The 23,244-nt window shown below is 42.3% G+C and overlaps 1 protein-coding gene across 1 annotated transcript in view; it reads right to left on the reverse strand.

Moving 5' to 3' along the window:
• Window positions 1–2,029: 2,029 nt before the first annotated feature.
• Window positions 2,030–23,244, reverse strand: part of Ash1l (ASH1 like histone lysine methyltransferase) — a 143,390-nt gene continuing 122,175 nt past the window's right edge. Inside the window, exons 17-29 of the mRNA XM_075978509.1 lie at window positions 22,682–22,834; window positions 16,080–16,134; window positions 15,867–15,999; window positions 13,104–13,352; window positions 12,052–12,138; window positions 10,468–10,558; window positions 9,319–9,457; window positions 8,994–9,166; window positions 6,964–7,130; window positions 4,996–5,036; window positions 3,608–3,906; window positions 2,373–2,943; window positions 2,030–2,299 (exon numbers count right to left, since the gene is read on the reverse strand). Coding sequence (XP_075834624.1) covers window positions 2,852–2,943; window positions 3,608–3,906; window positions 4,996–5,036; window positions 6,964–7,130; window positions 8,994–9,166; window positions 9,319–9,457; window positions 10,468–10,558; window positions 12,052–12,138; window positions 13,104–13,352; window positions 15,867–15,999; window positions 16,080–16,134; window positions 22,682–22,834 — 1,679 coding nt within the window. The 3' untranslated portion in view covers window positions 2,030–2,299; window positions 2,373–2,851. The remainder of the gene's footprint in view (window positions 2,300–2,372; window positions 2,944–3,607; window positions 3,907–4,995; window positions 5,037–6,963; window positions 7,131–8,993; window positions 9,167–9,318; window positions 9,458–10,467; window positions 10,559–12,051; window positions 12,139–13,103; window positions 13,353–15,866; window positions 16,000–16,079; window positions 16,135–22,681; window positions 22,835–23,244) is intronic.

A 23,244-nucleotide genomic window follows, 5' to 3' on the forward strand; every position in this document is an offset into this window, starting at 1 on the left:
ATTTTTGAGACAGGGTTTCTCTGTGAAACAGCTCTGGTTGTCCTGGAACTAGCTCTGTAGACCAGGCTGGCCTCGAACTCACTGAGATCCACCTGCTTCTGCCTCCCAAGTGCTGGGATTAAAGGCGTGCGCCACCACTGCTGCCCCACGATGAGGCTAGAAGGTAGTTCAGTGTTTGCCTGATGTGCACAGGCCCTGGGCTGGGATAAAGGAAACAAAGGAAATTAGGGCGAGGCATGCTGGCACAAGCCTTCAATTTCAGCACTGTTTTGAAGGCAAACTTGGTCTGCATTTCCAGAGTTCCAGGCCTGACAGGGCTACATAGTGAGACACTGTCTCAAAATAAAAAAGTGGCCCTAGGTTAAAGGCAGCTAATGTGTATTAAAGGGTGGCTATGCAGAACAGCACAGCATGTCTGGTCGGAGAATCGTTCTGCTTACTGGTCAGGCTGAGTCCAACTAGACAGACCTAGAACTGAAGAAACGTCTCATGTGGGCCCAGAATGCTGATGACAGAGCTAGAGAACTCTTAGAAACAGGACAGAGAGCATGCTGGGAGATATTGGGGTAGAAAAGAGGCACAAAAAATAGCAAGGTAACCACTCCACAGTTAGGAAAAGTTGTTTCCATTTAATGCTAGACTTTCAAGGATTGAGATGCAAGCTTTTATGCAATTACATCCAATGTTAAAATTGGTAATACATAATTTACAAAGATTAACATCAAAACAATCATCTATTTAGATATGCTTTTCTGTAAAAAGGAAATATATTAGCAGCATTTATATTTTCCGCAATCACACAGCCTACAAACATGCAGACTACTTCTGTATCTATTTGCAGTGATGTAGTGCTTTGCCCCGCATTTCAAACACCAAAACCCACCTGGCAGCTGGGGGTTGTTTTTATTTTGTTATTATAAAATAACTGAAAAATAAAAAAGGCATTAATTTCTACACCAGTAAGAAAAAACAAGTTTTTGCACTTACCTAACATTTGATTGTCTAAAAAACATTTCAGTTTTTAATCTTTCAACAAAAGAAAGATAAAATGGCAGCGTAGTGTCTTTTGCTTCTGTTCTTACATTTTACAAAGTTTTTTCTTTCTTTTTTAAAATTTTAGTGTTTAACACTATTAAAGGAAAACATTGAATTTAAGCTCTTTCTTGTCATTTTCTTGCTTTTGATTAAAAGGAAACCCCCAAAGTGCCCTTAGTCCTCCCTCCCTCCCACCCACTCCCTGTAATGAGAAACAAAAAAAAAAAAAAACCACTCAAATGGGCTTGGACATGCGACCCCAGCTCCACACGTGAGTATCTTATACCCAGGTCTTGTGGTAATGTACAATGCTTCTCTACAGTAAGAAAATACTCCAAACTATTTTCTTAATTTCTCTTTTTTCTTTAATAAAATATTTTGCTTTTTCTCTGCTCAAGGGGATCTATGGCATCCCCTTCCTCTCTCTCTCTCTCTCTTTTTTTCCCTTAAGAATAACACAGAAAGGAGAAAAAGGAAAAGAAAAATCAATGGAATGAAAGGTGGTCAAACGTTTCTACCTAAATGAGTCAGAGCGTCGTCATCATAGGGGAGGAAATGTACAGTTAGGACATCATTGGTCCAGCATCAGAAGAGTAATGAGGACGTGTTTACTAATGTATTGCTTACCAATCTCACAGAATATATATATATATATACACACACACACACACACACATATAACTTGGCACATTTAAAAACCATCTTTTCTCTTATAAGAACATCTAAAATGTATATGCATATGTATGTCTGAGAAGACAAAGCAAAGCTTTTTGAATTTTACTTGTAAAGAGATGGTATGGTCTGTTAATTTCTGGTCAGGAGACCCTGGATGAAGGGGATGGAAGGATGGTGGAGACAGACATGGGAAAGGAGAGTAGTGTTTCCATCACCTGTGAAAAGCGCTCTGACCGCGCACACCGCTCAACAGCTGTGCAGTGAGTTTCACCAGAGGAGAAATTTAGAGTTTTATGTAGTTGTTTTCTGAAGTGACACAGGAAGAGAAGCAGCTTGTGTGCTGGCGGGGGCTTGGCTGTCTCAGTAGGAAAACAGGTTCAGCAAGGTTATGAAGGGTAAACGAAAACAATTACAAATACTGCCCTTCTGACCCCATAGGGGCCTCCTCTAGCCCACACTCTGTTGACTGTTTTAGGGAGCAGAGGTGGGAGAGCGGCAGCAGGTCCAAGTGCTCTGAGCAGTCAGTTCACTTTCCATCACTTTAACCTGGCTGGGCAAGAAGGGAGAGAGAACTTCCCTGGCCAAGGAACTAAGGAGAGGCCCCAGCTATGACGTCTGTTTTAGGTCTCTCTCCGACATAGCTCTCAGAGCTAAAAGAGAACTAAGGAGAGGCCCCAGCTATGACGTCTGTTTTAGGTCTCTCTCCGACATAGCTCTCAGAGCTAAAAGAGAACAAATGGGATAGGGCTGGGATCCAGGGCCTTCCCTTTGGAGTTTGGATTTATACCTGGTCATAGGAAGCAGCATGTTTAGTGCTGGCAGGGTCAGAGGACAGCCCAGGGAAGCCCCGCCGTGAGGAGTACCAACAGCTCCTGGCTATTCCTACCAAGGTCCTCCTCCCTACTGTAACCCTAACGGTAAAGCCATCAAGAGGAGAAGTAAACTCAACAGCCTCAAGCCTACTTCCTCTTCTTCCCCCACTCTCCACTAGCTCCAAGGTTTAGTAAGTACCTAACGTCAAAGACGGACCCCACTCCCCTTGCCTGGATGGACCCGCCCCTGTCCACACTCAGAGAGCAAGAGACTGGACTTGTTGGCTTCACTGGATCCCAGATGCTCCAAGTTCTTGTTTCTTTAAGAGTCACTTCCGAAAGCTGTTTTCTGGTATAAACAAAGTGCGCCTTCGCAGTCTCCGGCCTGATCCTTCCTCCAGCAGGTAGGTCACATCGATGGCTGAAACAGAACCAAGGTGTTCATCAAGTATCACTCTCCTACACCCCAACCTGGATCTGCACTCTAAGGAGAACTCAAGGACACAATGATTTATTTTTCTGGTCTAAAGCAATTAGGTCTTTCTCTAGCCCTACATTTTGTTTTGACCTACTCCTCCCGCCATCTCCACCTCCACAAAAGAAAAGTGGCTCTCTAGGGTATGGAAGACACCACCTCAGCTCACCTCACGCTGGAGAGACTTTTTTTTTTTAATTTTATTTAACTTTATTTCATGTGAGTTGGTGTAAAGGTGTCAGATTCTCTGGGACTGGAGTTATAGACAGTTGTGAGCTGCCATGTGGGTGCTGGGAATTGAACCCCGATCCTCTAAAAGAGGGGCCAGTGCTCTTAACCTCTGAGCCATCTCTCCAGCCCCCTGAAGAGACTTTAAAATTGATTTAAGTTTATTTTATGTACACTGGTGTGAAGGTGTCAGATCTCTTGGAACTGGAGTTACAGACAGTTGTGAGTTGTCAAATGTGGGTGTTTGGGAATTGAACCTGGGCCCTCTGGAAGAGCAGAGCAGCCATTTCTCCTACCCCCAACAAACCCATTTTCTTACAACACACACGCACGTGCTGCCTTCTCACTCATCTTCAAGCCTAACTATGAGGCCGAGTCTTACCATTTTTCCCAGGGATTTTCTCAAGGAGGTTGAGCAAGATCTGGTTGAGCCGTTCCCGTTGGTTGTGCCTTCGTTCCTCAGGTGTGCTGGGTAACTGGGGCTCTTGATTATTCTCCTCCGGTTTCTTTCCACTGTCAATGTCAGTAGTGACTGTTTCCTGTTCTGGCTCCTCAGGGCTGGGCGTCTCACTAGCTGCTTGCTCCTGACTGGCCAGCACCTCTTCAATCAAAGGCAAAGCATCATCTTCTTGCCCTAGGTCTTTTAGGGGAGGCTTTGAGCGGTCAGACTTCCAGGATGATCTGCCAAAAGGATATGTGGCTTCAGGACAGGGCTGAGCAAGGCACTGGACAGGGAGGGAAAATGAAAGCTAGAGGCCTAAGGACGGCTTGAAATACTGGGGTCTGTTTATTAGAGCTCTGGCTTAAGCTCAGAAATCTGAATGGTAGCATTAGTACAAACAATCACTTTTCTCTGAAATGTAATTTTCCCTTTTTATGGCGGTACTTGTGTACGCTAGGTTAGTGTTCTACCCTTAGAAATTAACTTCATTTCCATTTGTGATTAAACCTTTCATCTTGTTCTCAGAAATCTGAAGCAAAAATGAGATAGAAACCTGTAAAACATACCAGGCTGGGGAAGCTATTGAGCTGTTCTGATTGCTTCATGAACACAAAGGAAGCACAGCCCTGTGACACCCACAGTCCGACCACAACAGTATTAGGAGGGTTTTTACTTCTTTGTGTTATCTACTATTTCTTCACTTTTTTTATGGAGAAAGCAATGGGTATTTATTATCTTTCAAATTATGTATATGCATGTGTATGTACATGAGCGCAGGGGCCCATGGAGGCAGGAGAGGGTGCTGGATCCCCTGGAGCAGGCCATGAACACCTGACACAGGTACAGGGAACACAACTCATGTGCCTCTACAGCACAGGCTCCTAACCACTGAGCCGTTTCTACAGCTCCAGGAGTGGCTATTTATGTTCTTAGCTGACAGAACTAGAAAAGCCTCCATGAGGAACATTCTTCTCATTTACAAAACACGTAAAAATATAAACTGTTAAGTTCAAACTGCTAAGTGCAAACTCTGCAATACTGACTGTTATCTCTTTAATAGAGGCATCAAAAGTTGACACAACACCATCTTATAGAGAAGAGAGAAAGCTCAGTCCAGAAAGAGATTCCGAGTCCATCTGCAGTTCCTTTCTCTTATCTTCACATTACTGTGTTCTTGTTAAAACTGTGTACTGCAGCTCCCCTGTTTTGGTGATGGCTGCCCTACAGAGAACAGCTAACCCCAGTAGTGGAGACCAGCGGCTTGCTCTCTTGCTCTACATTAGCTCTTGGCTAACCCTTAGGAGCCCTCACATTCTTCTAGGACTCACCGCCCTCCGTTCCTCTTGTAGTTGTCTGGGACATAATGAGGCTGCAGAAAAGAAAAAAAAGGGGGGGAGTACATTAATGCTGGATCTGATATGGGGACATTAGGGTAATGAGGGCAATTTGGGTGACTTTTTTATTTTTATCTTTTTTTTATAGTTAGGTTACTAGGATGATGACATCTTCCTTTCTTTTTTTTCGGAGACAGGGTTTTTCTGTATAACAGCCCTGTCTGTCCTGGAACTCACTCTGTAGACCAGGCTGGCCTTGAACTCACAGAGATCCACCTGCTTCTGTCACTGGGATTAAAGGTGTGCACCACAACTACCCAACAGACATCTTCCTTTCTTGCTTTTTACTGCTGTGAGGCGAATCAATCTCTGCCACACGCTCCTGGACTGCAGCAGCTACTCTAGGGAAATGTAATCCAGAACAGAGCTTCCCTTCTTTTAAGCAGACCACTGCAGGGAATCTGCCATAGAAGGGAAAGCCAACTGACAGTCTCGCTTGAAAAGAAGACACAGGATGAGGGCCTGTTGGCTGGGATTTCATCACAATAAAGAGATGATAATGACCAAAACTCTATGTAGTAACGAAGGAAAATTGGTATTCCCCCCCCCCCTCTCTCTCTCTTTCTCAAAAGGTTTATTTATTTATTATGTATACAGTGTTCTGCCTGCAGGCCAGAAGAGGACACCAGATCTCAGTATAGATGGTTGTAAGCCACCATGTGCGTGCTGGGAATTGAACACAGAATCTCTGGAAGAGCAGCTAGTGCTCTTACCTCTGAGCCATCCCTCCAGCCCCTGGTCTGTATTTTCAACAACTAGAAAAAAATACCCAGGGAGGAGATGAGAATGAAAATGCAAACATGAACAAGTACTCTATCATCGAGCTGCTTTCCAGATTACATTTGATGATCTTGTCATACGTTTAAAATTATTTACTTATTTGGTGTGTTATGCTTGGGTGTATGAGCACCACAGCTCATGTGTTAAGGGTTCTCTCCTACTATGTGGGTTGTGGAATCAAACTCAGGCCTTCCTGCTCTGCTGAGCCAGTTACTCAACTTCCATGTCTTATGCTCTACCTGTTTTCAGATAAGGTCTCACTATGTAGCTCTAGCTGCCCTGGAATTTGCTACATAGGCCAGGCTGGCCTCAAAATTACAGTGCTCAACCTGTTTCTGCGGAAGGGCTAAGATTAATGGCCTATATCTTCACACCCAGCCATGCCTCACATTTTTGATTTATAGATAAAAAAAGAAAAAGCATCAAAGGACTTTTTAAGAGCTAGGATTGCTTGGAGCTCAACATAAACCCTAGGCAACAGAGTGGTTATGAGGCCAACCCTGCAACATAAAATAAAAAAGATTACTTTTCAAGGACACTATCCTTCTTACTTACTTACTTACTTACTTATTTATTTATTTATTTATAGGGGGTCTCACTATGTAGTTATTATGTAGACCAGGTTAGCCTTTAACTCACAGAAATCCACCTGCCTCTGCATCCCAAGTACACCACCACACCTGGATTTTACAAATTATGACTATGAAGAAAGAAATGTACAGAGAATACTCAGCAGGTAGGAGTAGTCACCATATAAGCATGAAGATCTGAGTTCAAATCCCCAGTCCTCACATAAAAAAGCAAGGTGTATTCCAGTGCTGGGTACTGGGCAAAAGCAAGGGAGTTTACTGGAGTTTGCTGGCTGTTGGTTCCAGGTCCAGTGAGGGATTAGGATTAGGATGGAGAGCAATGGAACAAGGAAGCTAGTCTCCTGGCTTTCTCACCTGCATTTGTACACGTGTACACTCAGTATACATATTTTTTTTTAAAGGAAAGAACAGTGAGGCCTAGTGTCATACACATGTCATTTCAGGAATAAAGGCCAAAGAACTAAAAATTCAATGTCAGCTGAACTAAGCGGTGAGATCCTGCCTTAAGACAAAAACACCAAAGACGACTTACTGAGAAATCTCTTTTGGGAGTGAGTTTCTTGGGGAAATGATCAAAGGCATAGGGTTTGGTGCAGACAGGGTAGCGGTTCCGATGGGTCTTGTAAAATAAGTGTGCTGACTTGTCAAGCCGATAGTCACAGATGTAGACGTCTTGTTCCTTGACTCCTTTAGGTCTCCCTGTAAAATCAATCACTGTTAGAGGATCTGCCTTCTCAGGCCAGAGAGATGGCTCAGCTGCTAAGAGTACACGCTGCTTTTACAGAGGACCAGAGTTTGGGTCGCAGTACCCAGGTGAGAGGGCTCATAATTGTCTGTCATTGCAGCTCCAGGGGATTTTACACCCTCTCTTTGGCCTCTGAAGGCATCAGTACTCACACAAAGATACCTACACATAGCCACATTATTAAAAATAAAATAGATCTAGGCTCAAGAGTGGTGGTGCACACCTTTAATTTCAGCAAGGCAAGATCTCCGAGTTCAAGGCCAGAAAGGTCTGGTCTACACAGAAAAACCCCATTTCAAAAACAACCACAAAACAACAACAAAAAGATCTGAAACAAAAATCAGTAAATCTGATTTTCCTTTGTTCCCAGAGGAGCCTGGTGGACAACTATCTCTGAGGGAGAAGGCACGGCAGTCATCAGGAAAGGCCGGAGAGCCAGCATTTGGTGGCTGTGGAAGGAGGTGGAGCACAGCAGTGGAATGAAATAACAAGGTAAAAACTCAGAAATGCAGACTCAATGTTGCAGGAATTTTTGAGGGACAGAATGGTTCATGGGGAATCATGAGAAAGGAAGAGTCATAAACACGAGGAAGCACACCAGAAAACTAACCCTATATTAAGTGGAGAAGTCATGGTCACAGAGCTCTAAGAAGTTTGTCAGTATGGAACAGAATACTTTACTCTTGTTAAGTTTTTGCTATGATAATGAAATAAAGATAAAGGCCACAAAATTATTGCCAATTATGGCAACAAACACACATCGAGCTAGCCATAAACTAGAGCTTTTGTGTATTATTTAATCTTTGTAAAACTCAAAAAAATCTGGTTTTAAATTAAGGATACTTATGCTTGGTTAAGTATGTAAGTAGTTAAATGTGATGCAGTTGGATTTTGAAATTGGCTCAATATTTTATTTATTTATTTATTTACTTATTATACAATATTCTGTCAGTGTATATGCCCGCAGGCCAGAAGAGGGCACAGATCTCATTACAGATGGTTGTGAGCCACCATGTGGTTGCTGGGAATTGAACTCAGGACCTTTGGAAGAGCAGGCAATGCTCCTCACCTCTGAGCCATCTCTCCAGCCCTGGCTCAATATTTTAAAATGTTGGGGCGGTGGTGCGGGGAATGGGAGTTTGGGGGTGGTGGCGGCGAAGGTGCATGTTTTTTAACCCAGCACTTGGGAGGTAGAGCCAGATGGAATTCTGAGTTCGAGGCCAGCTTGGTGAGTACTAAGTACTAAGCCAGCCAGGGATACACAGAGAAACTCTGTCTGAAACGAAAAAGTTGGGCCCAAGTGATGGCCAACAAGTCTGATGACCTGAGTTCAATCCCCAAACTCCCTTGGGGGGAAAAAGGTGTTGGCATTATGAATATTTAAGTTCTGAGCACTCAATAAAAGAAAAAGGATTCTCTCGGGGAATAGATGGCTATGGTGGTGTACATACACCTGTAATCTCAGGCAGCTGGGTTTGACTTTGGAATTGAAGTCCGCTTAGTATGCACAGTGAATTCCAGGCAAGGGCAGCTTAGTAAGGTCTTGTTGCAAAGTGAATGAATAAATGAGTAAGAAAATATATGCGAATGTTCTGACTAAATATATATATGCATGTGTACCATGTGTACGCTTGGTGCCCATAGAAGCCAGAAGAAAGTGCTGGGTCCCCTAGAACTGGAGTTACAGATGGTTCTGAGCTGCCATGTGGGTGCTGGGAACTGAACTTGGGTCCTCTGCAAGAGCAGCCAGTGCTCTTAACTGCTGAGCTCTCTCTCCAGTCCCAAAGACCACCTCTCAACAAGCCTTCATCATTTACCTTTACAATATGTATAAAGGTCCAACACACAGCAGGTCCCAACTACAGCCTCCAAGGGAATGATCTCATAGAGTGGCACCCGAAATAGCTCATTGTGATAGAACCGACGGGATGGAGAGTGGTGGGTTTCATGGGGGCGGAAATAATGGTGACCAAAGGCAAACCGTTCCTCTCTTAAAAAAAAAAAAAAAAAGAAAAAAAAAGAAAAAAAAGAAAAAAAAAGGGAAAATGAGAAAGGAGAGGTTAAGTCTACTAGTAAGACTCCAGCGCACACTCCACTCTGCTGGGAGGACACAGCTGGAGGAAGAGAGGACCCAGCACATACTTCTCATTCTTCCAAAGCTTTTCAATTCTAAAGATGTCAAGTTTATCTCGGTTAATGTGTGACAACAGTCTGTAGGACTGCCGGACTGGATGACCATCAGGTGTGCGTCGACTGTCCCTCATCAGGTACACACAATCACCTAGGAATGTACAGAACAAAGGAGAGGACATTAATATTAACCCTGAATGTATTCCATAAGGCATCCTTTTATCTGATCCAGCGTCTACAACAATACGTAGGGAGCAGGCAGACAGCCCAGTCATTAAATGAACAAGCACTTGATAAAGTAAAACCAGCAACCTTCCCTATAACGACAATTCTAAGTACAGAAGGTTCTCTATTGTTTTGTTTTCCTTTACTAGGTTTACTATTTTTTTTTTTTAAATTTGTTTTTGAGACAGATCTTTCTATGTAGCCCTGCATGGTCTGGAAGTCACTAAGTAAACCAGTCAGGCCTCAAATTCAGAGATCTACTGTCTGTCTACAGATGGGATTAAAGATATTATGCTACTATATCTGGTCTACTAGGTTTAAAATTACAATAAGGACCTTGGATATAACATGCTATTCGACTAGCATGTCAATCACCAGCACAGAAACAAACAAGCAAATAGACAAAATAAAACCAGTATAAGTCAGACAGAGTAACTAATGCCTATTATCCCAGAACTTTGGAGGCAGAGGTAGGAGGACAGCTGGGAATTTGAGGCTTTACCTAAGCTATTGTCTGGAAAAACAAAACAAAACAAAAAACAACCAACCAACCAAAAACAACAACAACAAAACAAGACACAAAGAACAATAAAAACAACACAATCAAGGAACCAAACAAACAAAAGGTATCAAACCACTGGGTGGTGGTAGCGCACACCTTTAATCCCAGTACTGAGGAGGCAGAGGCAAGCAGATCTCTGTGAGTTCGAGGCCAGCATGGTCTAAAGAGCTAGTTCCAGGACAGGCTCCAAAGCTACAGAGAAACCCTGTCCCGAAAAACCAAAATAAATAAATAAATAAATAATTAAAATTACCTTTGTAAAGCTATTTCTCCAAGTTGGCATACACTGAAAGTGGGGTAATGATAAGGCCATGTACAGAGCATGTATTCCCACTACTCAGAAAGATCAGTGGGATTTGGGCCTGCGAACTTACCCTGACGAAGCAGCAAGTCATCTCGAAGTAAACAGATGAAGTAGACACAGCCAGGTTGGGCATAATGGGGCCGAGGGATCATGGGTACCTCCTGAAGAGCAGAAAGTCAATGCAGAAAGGCTAGAATTATTACACTTTGTCTGATGATCTCAATTTAAGAGAGGAAAAGAACTAAAACTTAAAATTTCCATTCAAGAGTTACTGAAGTCATTTTAACACACTATAAATATGAAAACCACTAGCTTTTAAATCCATAGAAACGACAGTAGATGACGAGACTGACAGGCCCAGGACCTGAAGGATGCTTTATGAAGCATTAGCTCTGAGACTACTCTGTGCAATGGCAGCGACATCTGAAAATGTGTGGAATGGTGGCTTTCATGACATTCGTGTTGGAGGCTACTTACAGCTATTTAGTGTCCAAGGCCAGGGAAGTTGAACCTCCTAAACTGCATCCCTCACAACATCAAACTGTACAGCTGAATACGACAATAGCACCATGGTTAAGACACGCTGCTTAACCAGGCGGAGCTGGCCACACCTTTAATCCTAGAACTTGGGAGACAGAGGCAGGTGGATCTCTGTGTGTTTGAGGCCATCCTGGTCTACAGAATGAGTTCCAGAACAGCCTGGGCAGTTACACAGAGAAACCCTGTTTCGAAAAACAAAATCAAACAAACAACCCTACCCCCCCAAAAATAAAGAAGTACTGCCTAAATCCCTTCATGAAGGTGACTTAACTGAGATCATAATACACACTTACTGACTGTGTATGAACAGATGTATGTGTATGTTACACACTCGCTTGCCATAGCACTTGTATGGAGGTCAGAGGACAGTTTGCAGAAATCGGTTCTCTCTTTCCACCATGTGGATCCCAGGGATGTAACTGAGGCTGACAAGCTTTTATCCACTTGAGACAACCTGGCAGCCCAAGATCACACATACAAATATAACCATACCAAGAAAAGAGTTCATCCAACTTGGTCAAGTCACTGACTCTTACTTCGGGAAATAACTCTGAGTCAAGCGTTGTTTCCAACAACACACTACCTGACGCAAACAGCACTTAGAACTCTGTCTCTACTACTGAGAGACTAAGGCAAGACAACAGTGAATTTGGAGCTAGCTTGGGCTGTACAATGAGCTCTTAACTCAAAAACAAAACAAAACAAAGCAAAACAAGAAGAATCTTAGTTTTATTTAGTACCATTTCTTTTCCTTTTCTTTCTTCTTCCTCTTTTTTTTTTCTTTTTCTTTTTTCTTTTTTTCCCCCTAAGACAGGGTTTCTCTGTGTATCCTGGCTGTCCTGGAACTCTATAGATCAGACTGGCCTCAAAATCAGATCTGCCTGCCTCTGCCTCACCATTGCTGGGATTAAAGACATGCACCAGCACCACTCAGCTTTATACAGTGTAATTTCTTTCAGAGATCCTAAGCATCCTATTTCCTTTTGGTCACACTCCTGAGAAAAGCAAGGGCGAGAATTCCCACCCTTAGTGTCAAGCTGAGGCATGGAGAGCCTGAGCAATTCTGCATAGGAGGATCACACACTATCTATGTGATCTAACTAGATCAGCTTACCCTGTCCACAGGCCGAGGGTCACACTGCTCACAAAGGTAGTGCTCCACATCTGTGTTCACACCCATGCAGTCACAGTGCTGCCACACCTATGAACACAGGCACACTTGACAAGGGGATTGACACTTAGAGAGAAGCCCTGAGAATAATGATAGTGATAAAAATAAAGCAACAGGACGGGGCAAAGTAAAAGAATTAAGCCATAAGCGGATGAGGGAAAATCAGAAATAAATGATAAGAGGGGAAAACAATGTCTGAATAAAAGTATATACATCAATTCTTTTTTTTCACCCCAGACAAAAAGGGTTTCTCTGTCTAACTGCCCTGGTTGTCCTGGAACTCGCTCTGTAGAGCAGGCTGGCCTTGAACTCACAGAGATCCACCTGTCTCTATTTCCTAAGTGCTGGGATTAAGGGATTGCACCACCACCATCTGGCCATCAAGTCTAATACATAGATTTGAACAAATAAAATGGGAGATGTGGAGAGAAAATGAAGATGAATGTACTGCCAAACTATCACTTGCTATGTAACACTATTAATGCTTTAGCTACTGTGAAGGCTTTATACTCCAAAAGAATTGCCCCTGACGCTTACCTGACTTTAGCCTCTTAACAAACTTACATACTATTCATAGCCCCATGAGCAAATAGACTAACAAGTACACAGGTATGCAGAACACTACACACTGAATCAGGGTCATCTGTGGGTGAACTTATGACCCTGGAATAGGCTTGTACTCATGCTCTATACTGCGTGCTGTCGTTCACGGTTTTCAAGGTAAAGCACTATAGCAAGCACTACTTTCCTAGGTGCAGATTTTGCGAGAAAAATACAGTAAAAATGGGCAGAAAGAAGAGGAAAGGAAGACGTAAATGAAAGATAAAAAAGGGAGAAAGACTATATGATGACTAGTAGAGGATAAACAAAAGCTGCACTAAATTATGGTTCAGAAAAAGCCTGGCATGTCAACTCCAAGGAAGAGGAGGTTGCTTTTCTGAATGTGGTCACCATGCACATCAGGACCAGGCTTTTCCATCACCTCCAACACTCACCATGCATTTGTCACACTGGATCATAAGGCCTTCATCCTTGTAGAGGCCACAGATACATCGGATGACATCATCGTCCTTTTCATGCCCGTTCTCCTTTTCAGAGACGGAGGTCTCACTGCTGTCCGCCTCACTTGCTGTTTCTCCCACAATCTCATCAATTTGCGCTGATGCCTCATGCCGGGCACTGTAATAGGCCTTTCGTAAGCGGCAAACATCTCTCCCAATTGGAGATTTACGACCATAGTACTTCTGGAAAAAGCAAAAGAAAAAAAAATCATTTTTGTCCTTCTCATTTTTTACCTGTAGAGGGTGCATGGTTTTCTATATTCTCCCATTCTGGCTAACAAATTGAACTATAATGAATTAAAATTAGGATTTAGACGGTATATTTTCCATTTTTAAAATTTCTTTGCTAGTGAATTCCTGTCAAGAGCCTTACTAGCCATAAGATCAAACACAGTGATCATTAAATTTTAATTAGTGCTGCAAGCATATTGTAGAAATCTTCCATTTACTTTTGTTTTGCAAATGCTTGGAGCACATAGTAAATGTCTGTGGAAGCTGGGTTCTAATAGAAACTATGTTCTAATTCAAGACTGCTCTAATTATTCTTCTACTTCTTAATTTCCCTCTCTTATTCTGTCTTTCAGTCTCTACCCCAATAACCCGCTCTGTTCTCCAGGATATTTCAAAGTCATAGGAGAACAGCCTTTTTAAAGCTAGTACATAGTATTTCCTTCATACTCTAGGCTTGCTTTTGGAAGCAGGGTCTTATTATATAGCCTGGTCTGGGCTCGGACTTAGTCTTTCAAGTGCCAGGATTACAGGAATGAGCCACCATGCTTAGCCTCAAATGTAATTATTTTCAAGAACAAAAAAACGACAGATACACAATAAATGGGTAAAAATATTTATGTAATAGAAAAGTTCAGGAAAAAATTAGTATTTTATAAAGACTATATTGCTTTTGAGAAATGACTCAATCTTGCATTCCATAATTTTCTTTGTGTGTATGTGTGTGTATGCGCGCGCACGAGCGTGTGTATGCACCCAGATGCATGTATGTATGCCTACCTGCTTGCATAAGCCACATAATGAGCTTAGGTGTCATCCTGAGGAACCCTGTCCACCTTCTTTTGACTTGGAGGTAACCAGTTAAAATGGTTGGCCAGGGGCCCCAGGATCCTCCTGTCTCCTCAACTTTAGAATTGTAAGGGCATACCATCACACCTGGCTTTTCTTTTTAAATAGGGTCTCATTATGTAGCCTTGGCTGGCTTAAAACTCAAGCTATAGCCAGGCAGTGGTGACACACACCTTTAATCCCAAGATTTAGGAGGCCGAGAGAGGCAGATCTCTGTGAGTTCGAGGCCAGCCAGGTCTACAGATTGAGTTCCAGGACAGGCTCCAAAGCTACAGAGAAACCCTGTCTCGAAAAACAAACTTCAAGCTATAGACCAGGCTGGCATCAAACCCACAGGATTTTCCCTGCCTTTGCCTCACTCATGCTGGGATTAAAGGTATGAGACACTGTATCTGACCACACCCAGTATTTTCATCTATGTTTTGGGGATCAATGCTTGTATAGTGTAAGTATGTTTACTGAATTAATTTTTAAATTAAAAATTGTTATTGTCATATAGGCACATATATGCCATGGCATGCATATAGGTCAGATAATGACTTAGCAGGATGAGTCCTTTTCTTCCAACACTACACTGTGGGTTCTGGGAACAAAGTCAGGTTACCTGAAGAGTCATCTTCCTGACTGAGAACCCACCCCACCAGCCCTGCCAGAGACAGGAACATACTGTAAGGAACTCTATGTAGCCCAGGCTGTCTCTGAACTCACAGAGATCTACCTGCATCTGCCACCCAAGTGCTGGGAGTAAAGTTCTACATCGCTATACTTGATTAGAGTATTTTTTAAGATTTATTTTTATGTGTATTAGTGTTTTTCCTGCATGTATATCTATTTGTGTAAGGGTGCCAGATCCCCCTAGAACTGGAGTTACAGACAGCTGTGAGCTGCCATGTGGGTGTGGGAACTGAATGCAGGGTTCTTCTTGAAGAGCAATCAGTGCTCTTAATCACAGTGCCATCTCTCCAACCTGGCTAGAATATTTTTAACGAACAGAATTTCACATTATTTATCACAATGTAATGCATATTCTAAAAAAACTTAATGAAAATGACTTGTTTTGGGTCTGGAGAAATGGTTCAGTAATTCAGAGTACTGGCTACTCTTGCATAGAAGTTCAGTTGCCAGCATTCACAACATGGCACACAACCATCTCCAACTCCAGTTCTGGCCTAAGTGGACATTGCATACATGTAGGCAAAACGAAGATTAAAAAAATTAAAACAAAATCACTGTCAAGTCGATAAGATGGCCAAGGTAAGGGTGCTGCGGCTAAGCCTGACAAGCTCACATGCCAGGAGGAGGGAGCTTATGCCTCCGCGTGCTGCTGTGACGCCTACGTACTCACAAATAAACAAATGTACTGATTAAAAGAACATTATTCCAGGTGTGGTGGTGCACGCCTTTAATCCCAGCATGTGGAGGCAGAGGTAGTAGGACCTCTGTGAGTTCAAGGCCAGTCTTGTCTACAAAGCAAGTACCAAGACAGCTAGGACTGTTACACAGAGAAACTCTGTCTTGAAAAACCAAAAAAGAAAGTTATTGTCTTTCCCAAAAAGAAACTTTTAAAATAGCTCTCTTCAGATCAAACTTCTTAAATTTGTGTTTGAAGGTAGGAAATACCTCAGCATTTCGAAAGACCTTGAGCATGTCGGCATCAAAAGCGTCCACTGTTTTATAATACCCAGTGAGGATCTGTTTCTCTATGGTGCTGAGGTCCAGGGGGTCAGAGATCTTCTCGTAATAGTCAGCATTCCTGGAACACAAGCAGGCTGTCATTCTGGGGCACTACCTTCTTAACTGAGCTCTATAAGGCTATCACAAATGTACACCTACTTTTTCTTTGGGGGAAGATTCAAAAGTGGAGCTGCAAGGGCTTGTTGTGAAGAATCTGTAAAAGAGTACAAGGTTTAGTACACAAATGCTAAAAGACAAGCACGGACTTTAGCCAGACTGCCTGACTGCCTCTCCGTCCCTTTCTTCTACTTGAAATGGAGGTGTTGTTTTGTTGTTTAAACTGGTCTAGAACTCACGGGTTAAAAGAGTAGCTAGAATTACAACCACCTACCAGTACACTTGGCTTGTACTATTTTATTAAAATCTATTTTTCTTGGTCAGATGTAATGGTCCATATCTGTAATCCCAGCGCCTGGCACCAGAGGCTGAGGGTGGCCTGAGTTTGGCTGGATTACACTATTTGTTTTTCTTTTTTAAAAGGGGACCTGGGGATAAAACTCAGAGCCTTGAACATGCTAGGGGAGTTATTTTTCAATAAAGAACAGTTCCAGCCTATAAACATTCATCCTTTTTCTTTCTGGAGCTTTTAATTATTTGCATTTTATATGTCTGTGCATCTGCCGGACTGTCTGTACTCCACACCTATGTAGCGCCGTTGGGAAACAGAATAGAGCACTGGATTTCCTAGGATTAGTTACAGACAGTGGTGAAATGCCATGTGAGTGCTGGAAACTAAACCTGAGCCTTGTCAAAGAGCAGCCACCGCTTTTAACTACTGTGCCATCTCTCCATCCTGTAGGCCCATATTTCTACATGGTACGGCGACCAGAATCCCAGGCCACAGCTTGCACCTGCTGCCCAGATGGTCAGTCATCTAGGTCACCAAGCCCGTCACCATCCCTAACAAAGGGTCAGGATGTTGTTCTGCTCCTTCTTTGTAATCTGGAGGTCGCCTGGGATAGAGATGCTAATTCAGCCTATGTCACAGGGCTGACATACAAAGCAGGAAGAAAGGAAGACATGACAGAGTGGGCATAGAAAGATGTGAACGAGACTAAAGCCATTCACCTGGCTACTTAGGAAACAGAATGCTAGTGAATTTCCCCCTCAGTTTATGTTTTGGTATATAAGGCTGCTTGGAAAATAAACAAAGGAATTTTCAAGATGTGAACTCAGGATTTCGTGAGGGATCTCTGAGAATCTCCCTCCTGATAAAGCCATGTGAGTTGTGTCTTTATATCCCATGCCTCCCCTTTGGAGACACCATCCCCACATTATCCTTTAAAAAATTATTAGCTGGGGGCTGGAGAGATGGCTCAGAGGTTAAGAGCATTGCCTACTCTTCCAAAGGTCCTGAATTAAATTCCCAGCAACCACATGGTGGCTCACAACCGTCTGTAAAGGGGTTTGGTGCCCTCTTCTGGCCTGCAGAAGTATACACACAGACAATATTGTATACATAATAAATAAATAAATATTAAAACAACAACAACAACAACAAAAATTATTAGCTGGGCGGTGGCCGCGCACGCCTTTAATCCCAGCACTCGGGAGGCAGAGGCAGATGGATCTCTGTGAGTTTGAAGCCAGCCTGGTCTACAAGAGCTAGTTCCAGGACAGGCTCCAAAGCCACAGAGAAACCCTGTCTCGAATTCCCCCCACCAAAAAAAGAAAAGAAAAAAATTATTATTTTAAGTGTACAGGTGTTCTGGCTGCCATGTATGTCTGTGTACTATATGATGTGCGTGGTGCCCCCAAAGGCCAGAAAAGAGCACTGGATACTCTGGAACTGGAGTTATTAGCAGTGGTGAGCCATTACGCAGGCTGGAAATTTCAATGTGTGTTCTCTGCAAGAGCAAACAGTACTCTTAACTACTAAGCCACTGCTCCAGACCCTAAACATCTTTTAATTAAAAAAAACTAGAATCTTCCACATTAAAAGTTGAGAATGAAAACCTTACTCCCTTCTGCCCCCAGAGATAAAACAATATATTAAAAATCAAGCAGGAAAACCCACCCATCCCTGTGACCTCAAAGGAACTCTGAAGAACAGACTGCAATTGCACACAGTGGACCAAGAGGTGAGATGATAGTATACATAAGTGACCCCAAGCATTCTACCAGCGAAATCGTACAGCTGACAAACACCTTCAGTACTGTGGCAAGATACAAGATTAACTAAAAAAAAAAAAAAGAATTTTTAAAAATCAGTAGCCCCCCCCCCTATATACAAATGATAAAGAAGCTGAGAAAGAAATCAGAGAAACATCACCATTCACAGTAGCCAGAAATAACATAAAAATATCTTGGGGTAATACTAACCAACAAGTGAAAGACCTGTTCAACATAACTTTTCAAGTCTTTGAAGGAAGAGACTGAAGAAGATATAATTAAATAGAAAGATCTCCATGCTCCTGATGGGTAGGATCAACATAATAACAATGGCAATCCTACCAAAAGCAATCTACAGATTCAATGTAATCCCTATCAAAAGCCCAATACAATTCTTTCACAGATCTTGAAAGAACAATACTGAACTTTATATGGAAGAGCAAAAATCCCAGGATAGCCAAAACAATTCTGTATAATAAAAGAACTTCTAGAGTGATCACCATCACTGACACCAAGCTCTATTACAGTGCTACAGTAATGAAAACAGCCTGGTATTGGCATAAAAACAGACAGGTTGATGAATATAATAGAATAGAAGTCCCAAATATTAATCCATGCACCTATGAGCACCTGATTTTTGAAAAAGAAGCTAAAATTATAAAATAGAAAAGAAAGCAATTAAAAAATGGGGTACAGGTCTAAACATAGAATTGCAAATCAAAACTAATCTAGAGGGAACAGGATGTCAAGATGAGGGAAGTCAATGACCTAGAACAAGAGAAGATATCGTGACTGAGGAAGCCATTATGGGCCTAGCAAGAAACCTGGCACTAGAGAAATTCCCAAGGAATCCACGAGGATGACCCCAGCTAAGACCCTAAGCAGAGGGTGCCCGAACTGGCCTTGCCCTGCAGTGAGATTGATGACTATCTTAAATACCACCCCAGAACCTTCATCCAGCAACTGATGGAAGCAGATGCAGAGAACTATAGCACAGCTCACAGAGAGGGAGGAGTGAGAACATGAGCAAAGAGGTCAAGACCATGATGGGGACACCCACTGAAACTGCTTACCTGAGCTAATGGAAGCCTTGTACGGCTGGGGCAGACTGTAGGGCCACTGCAATGAGACTAGGATTTATCCCTATTGCTTGTTCTGGCTTTTTGGAACCCATTCTCCCTTGATGGATACCCTGCTTAGCCTACATATAGTGGGGAGGGCCTTGGCCCTGCCTCAACACAATCCATGTGCTAGACTTTGTTGACTCCCCATGGGAAACATTCCCCACTCTGAGGAGTAGCACGGGGAGTTTTTTTTTTTTTAGGGGGGGGAGGTGGCAAGGGAAGGTGGAGGGAGCAGGAGGAAAGGAGGGATTGAGAAATGGTTTGGCATGTAAAACAAGAAAAGATAGTTTTTTTTAAAAAAAAATATTTTCTTTACCCCCTCCTGACCAAAATTAAGCAGGATTATGAAGGATCTAGAATATATACTGGAAATGGTAAATAATGATAGGTGGGCAATAAGAATAATTGTTCATAAAGAATGAGCTATAACTACTGAAATAACTAAGACATTTACAGTAAATTCTTTTTTTTTAATTTGTTTGATTTTCGAGACAGGGTTATCTGTAGCTTTGTAGCCTGTCCTGGAACTGGCTCTTGTAGACCAAGCTGGCCTCGAACTCACAGAGATCTGCCTCCCTCTGCCTCCAGAGCGCTGGGATTAAAGGTGTGTGCCATTGCCGCCTGGTTAGGGTAAATTCTTGCTCCTGCTTGTGTGCCTGCTGGTTTCAAGCCACTAGGCAAGCAAGGAAGACCTTGAGTTTCTAATTCTTGTGCTATCTCTGTCACAGGATGGCAGATATTTTTATTTATTTTGATGTGCGTGGATGTTTTGCCTGCATGAATGTGTACCACCTATGTACAGTGATAAAAAAGATCTGTATATTGTTTTTCTGAGACAGGGTTTCTCTGTGTAGCCCTGGCTGTCCTAGAACTCACTCTGTACAGAGACCTGTGTGCCCTGCCTTCTGGGTCAGAGATTAAAGGTGAGCCAGCCCCAAGCAACCCCAGAAGGCCTCCCTTGTTATGGTGTGGATTAAAGGCATAGGCTACTACACTTACAATTTTTTTATATATATTTTATTGATATTTATTGAGCTCTACATTTTTCTCTGCTCCCCTCCCTTCCTCTCCCCTCCCACTTGAAATCCTCTCCCAATGTCCCAATGTCCCCATGCCCCCAATTTACTCAGGAAATCTTGTCTTTTTCTATACTTTCTACTTCCCATGTAGATTAGATCTATGTAAGTCTCTCTTAGTGTCTCCATTGTTGTCTAAGTTCTCTGGGATTGTAGTTTGTAGGCTGGCTTTCTTTGCTTTATGTTTAAAAACCACCTATGAATGAGTACATGTGATAATTGTCTTTCTGTGTCTGGGTTCCCTCACTCAAAATGATGCTTTCTAGCTCCATCCATTTTCCTGCAAAATTTCCTGTCGTTATTTTTTTCTTCTGTGTAGTACTCCAATGAGTAAATGTACCACTTTTTTTTAATCCATTCTTCGACTGAGGGGCATTTAGGTTGTTTCCAGGTTCTGGCTATGACAAACAAAGCTGCTGTGAACATAGTTGAACACATGTCCTTGTGGCATGATTGAGCATCCTTTGGATATATACCCAAAAGTGGTATTACTGGGTCTTGAGGAAGGTTGTTTCCTAATTTTTCTGAGAAATCGCCACACTGACATCCAAAGGGGTTGTACCAGCTTGCATTCCCACCAGCAATGCAGAAGTGTTCCCTTTTCCCCACAACCTCTCCAGCATAAGTTGTCATCAGTGTTTTTGATGTTGGCCATTCTTACAGTTGTAAGATGGAATCTCAGAGTTGTTTTGATTTGCATTTCTCTGATGACTAAGGATGGTGAACATTTCCTTAAGTGTCTTTCAGCCATTTTAGATTCCTCTGTTGAGAGTTCTCTGTTTAGATCTGTACTCCATTTTTTTAAATTGGATTATATGTTCTTTTAGTGTCCAATTTCTTTTTTCTTTTTTTTTTTTTTTTTTTTGATTTTTTCGAGACAGGGTTTCTCTGTAGTTTTTTTGGTGCCTGTCCTGGAACTAGCTCTTGTAGACCAGGCTGGCCTCAAACTCACAGAGATCCGCCTGCCTCTGCCTCCCGAGTGCTGGGATTAAAGGCGTGCACCACCACCGCCCGGCTAGTGTCCAATTTCTTGAGTTCTTTGTATATTTTAGAGATCAGACCTCTGTCTGATGTGGGGTTAGTGAAGATCTTTTCCCATTCTGTAGGCTGTCATTTTGTCTTGTTGACCATGTCCTTTGCTTTACAGAAGCTTTTCAGTTTCAGGAGGTCCCATTTATTAATTGTTTCTCTCAGTGTCTGTGCTACTGGGGTTATATTTAGGAAGTGGTTCCCTGTGCCAACGCATTCAAGTGTACTTCCCACTTTCTCTTCTATAAGGTTCTATGTGGCTGGCTTTATGTTGAGGTCTTTGATCCATTTGGACTTGAGTTTTGTGCATGGTGATAGATATGGGTCTATTTTCATTCTTCTACATGTTGATATCCAGTTATGCCAGCACCACTTGTTAAATATGCTTTCTTTTTTCCATTTGATATTTTTTGCTTCCTTATCAAATATCAGGTGTTTGAAAATGTGTGGATTGATATTCGAGTCTTCTATTTGGTTCCATACATTTACAATTTTTAAAAATTTATTTGACTTTATTTTACATACATTGGTGATTTGCCTGTATTCATGTCTATGTGAGGGTGTCAGATCTCCTGAAACTATGGTTGCAGACAGCTGTGAGCTGCCATGTGTATGCTGGGAATTGAACCCAGGTCCTCTGGAAGAGCAGATCATGCTCTTAACCACTGAGTTAACTCTCCAGCCCTGATAAGTTTACAACCGCAATATTACCTCATCAACAGATGGAAATTAGACATAAAGATTACCTATTCTCTAACTTAAAAAAATTATTTATAAAAACAGTACTTAATTATAAAAAATAAACACAACACTGATAAGTGCAATGCTTTGGGTTCAAATTCCTAACCAGGTTATTTGTTTTATGATTCTCCATCTCTGACAAAAGGTAGAAAATGGGGCTGGAGAAATGGTTCAGCAATTAAGAGAAGACCTGAGTTTAATTCACACATTAGTAAGCTGACTCTGGCTCCAGGAGATCTGGCACCACCTTCTGACCTCCACGAGCACTACATGGACATGGACAAACTTGACTCCCCCCAACACATAATCTTTTTAAAAATGTAAGGATGCAGAGCCCTGGCTGCTTTGGCAGAGGATTCCAGTACCCACATGGCAGCTCACAGTTATCTGTAAATCCAGTTCCAGAGGATCCAATGTACTTTTCAGTCCTCTGCTGGTAACGGACATGCATGTGGTACACAGGTAAGTGCAGGCTCCCAAACACATGAAAAAGAAAACCTAAAATCTCTTATCTAATAACAACAATAAGAACAAATCCATCTCTTAAATTCATAATGCTACAGTGTTGCTGGTTCATGAGATCTAGGGCTTCTCAGGAGAGGGTGAGTGACATGCATACCTTTGTAAGAGATGATACCATCACAGATCTCTTTGAAGATCTGCGCTAGGCGTGCTGCCCGAGCCACTTCCAGGTTTTCTTCTGCGGCTGCCAAGCGTCTTGTTCGAACAGATCTAGCTGTCTGCAGGGCAGAGAACTGGGTCATGAAGACATCTGCAAAGAGAAGGTGTAAAGCGGTTCAAGAAATGAAGAATTTGATGCATGTTTTTCTTTTCCAGCTGACTAGTTCTTTCTATTATTTTTTTAAATCTATTATCTTAATATCTTTAGGAAATTAAGTAGAATTAGTGGGCAGGTAGTTGCTTCTCTTCCCCTACATAAAAAACTAGAAAACACTACTGTTTCTATATAGTGGTAAATGCTACAGAGTGCAGTGGCTCCAAGTGTATGTACTCCATAATGAGTCTAAGCAGCCTCCATCCTTCTCACTTTCTTCTCTCCTCCCTATATTAACATGCTGCTTACACCCTCCCACCCTTAAGTCTCTCGGCAGCTAAGAGATTGTATTATTGCTCTTGTTGAGGACCTGAGTTTAATTCTTAGCTCCCATGTCAGGTAGTTCA

The sequence above is a fragment of the Microtus pennsylvanicus genome, chromosome 7 (genome assembly GCF_037038515.1).
Source record: "Microtus pennsylvanicus isolate mMicPen1 chromosome 7, mMicPen1.hap1, whole genome shotgun sequence".
NCBI classification, from domain to species: domain Eukaryota; kingdom Metazoa; phylum Chordata; class Mammalia; order Rodentia; family Cricetidae; genus Microtus; species Microtus pennsylvanicus.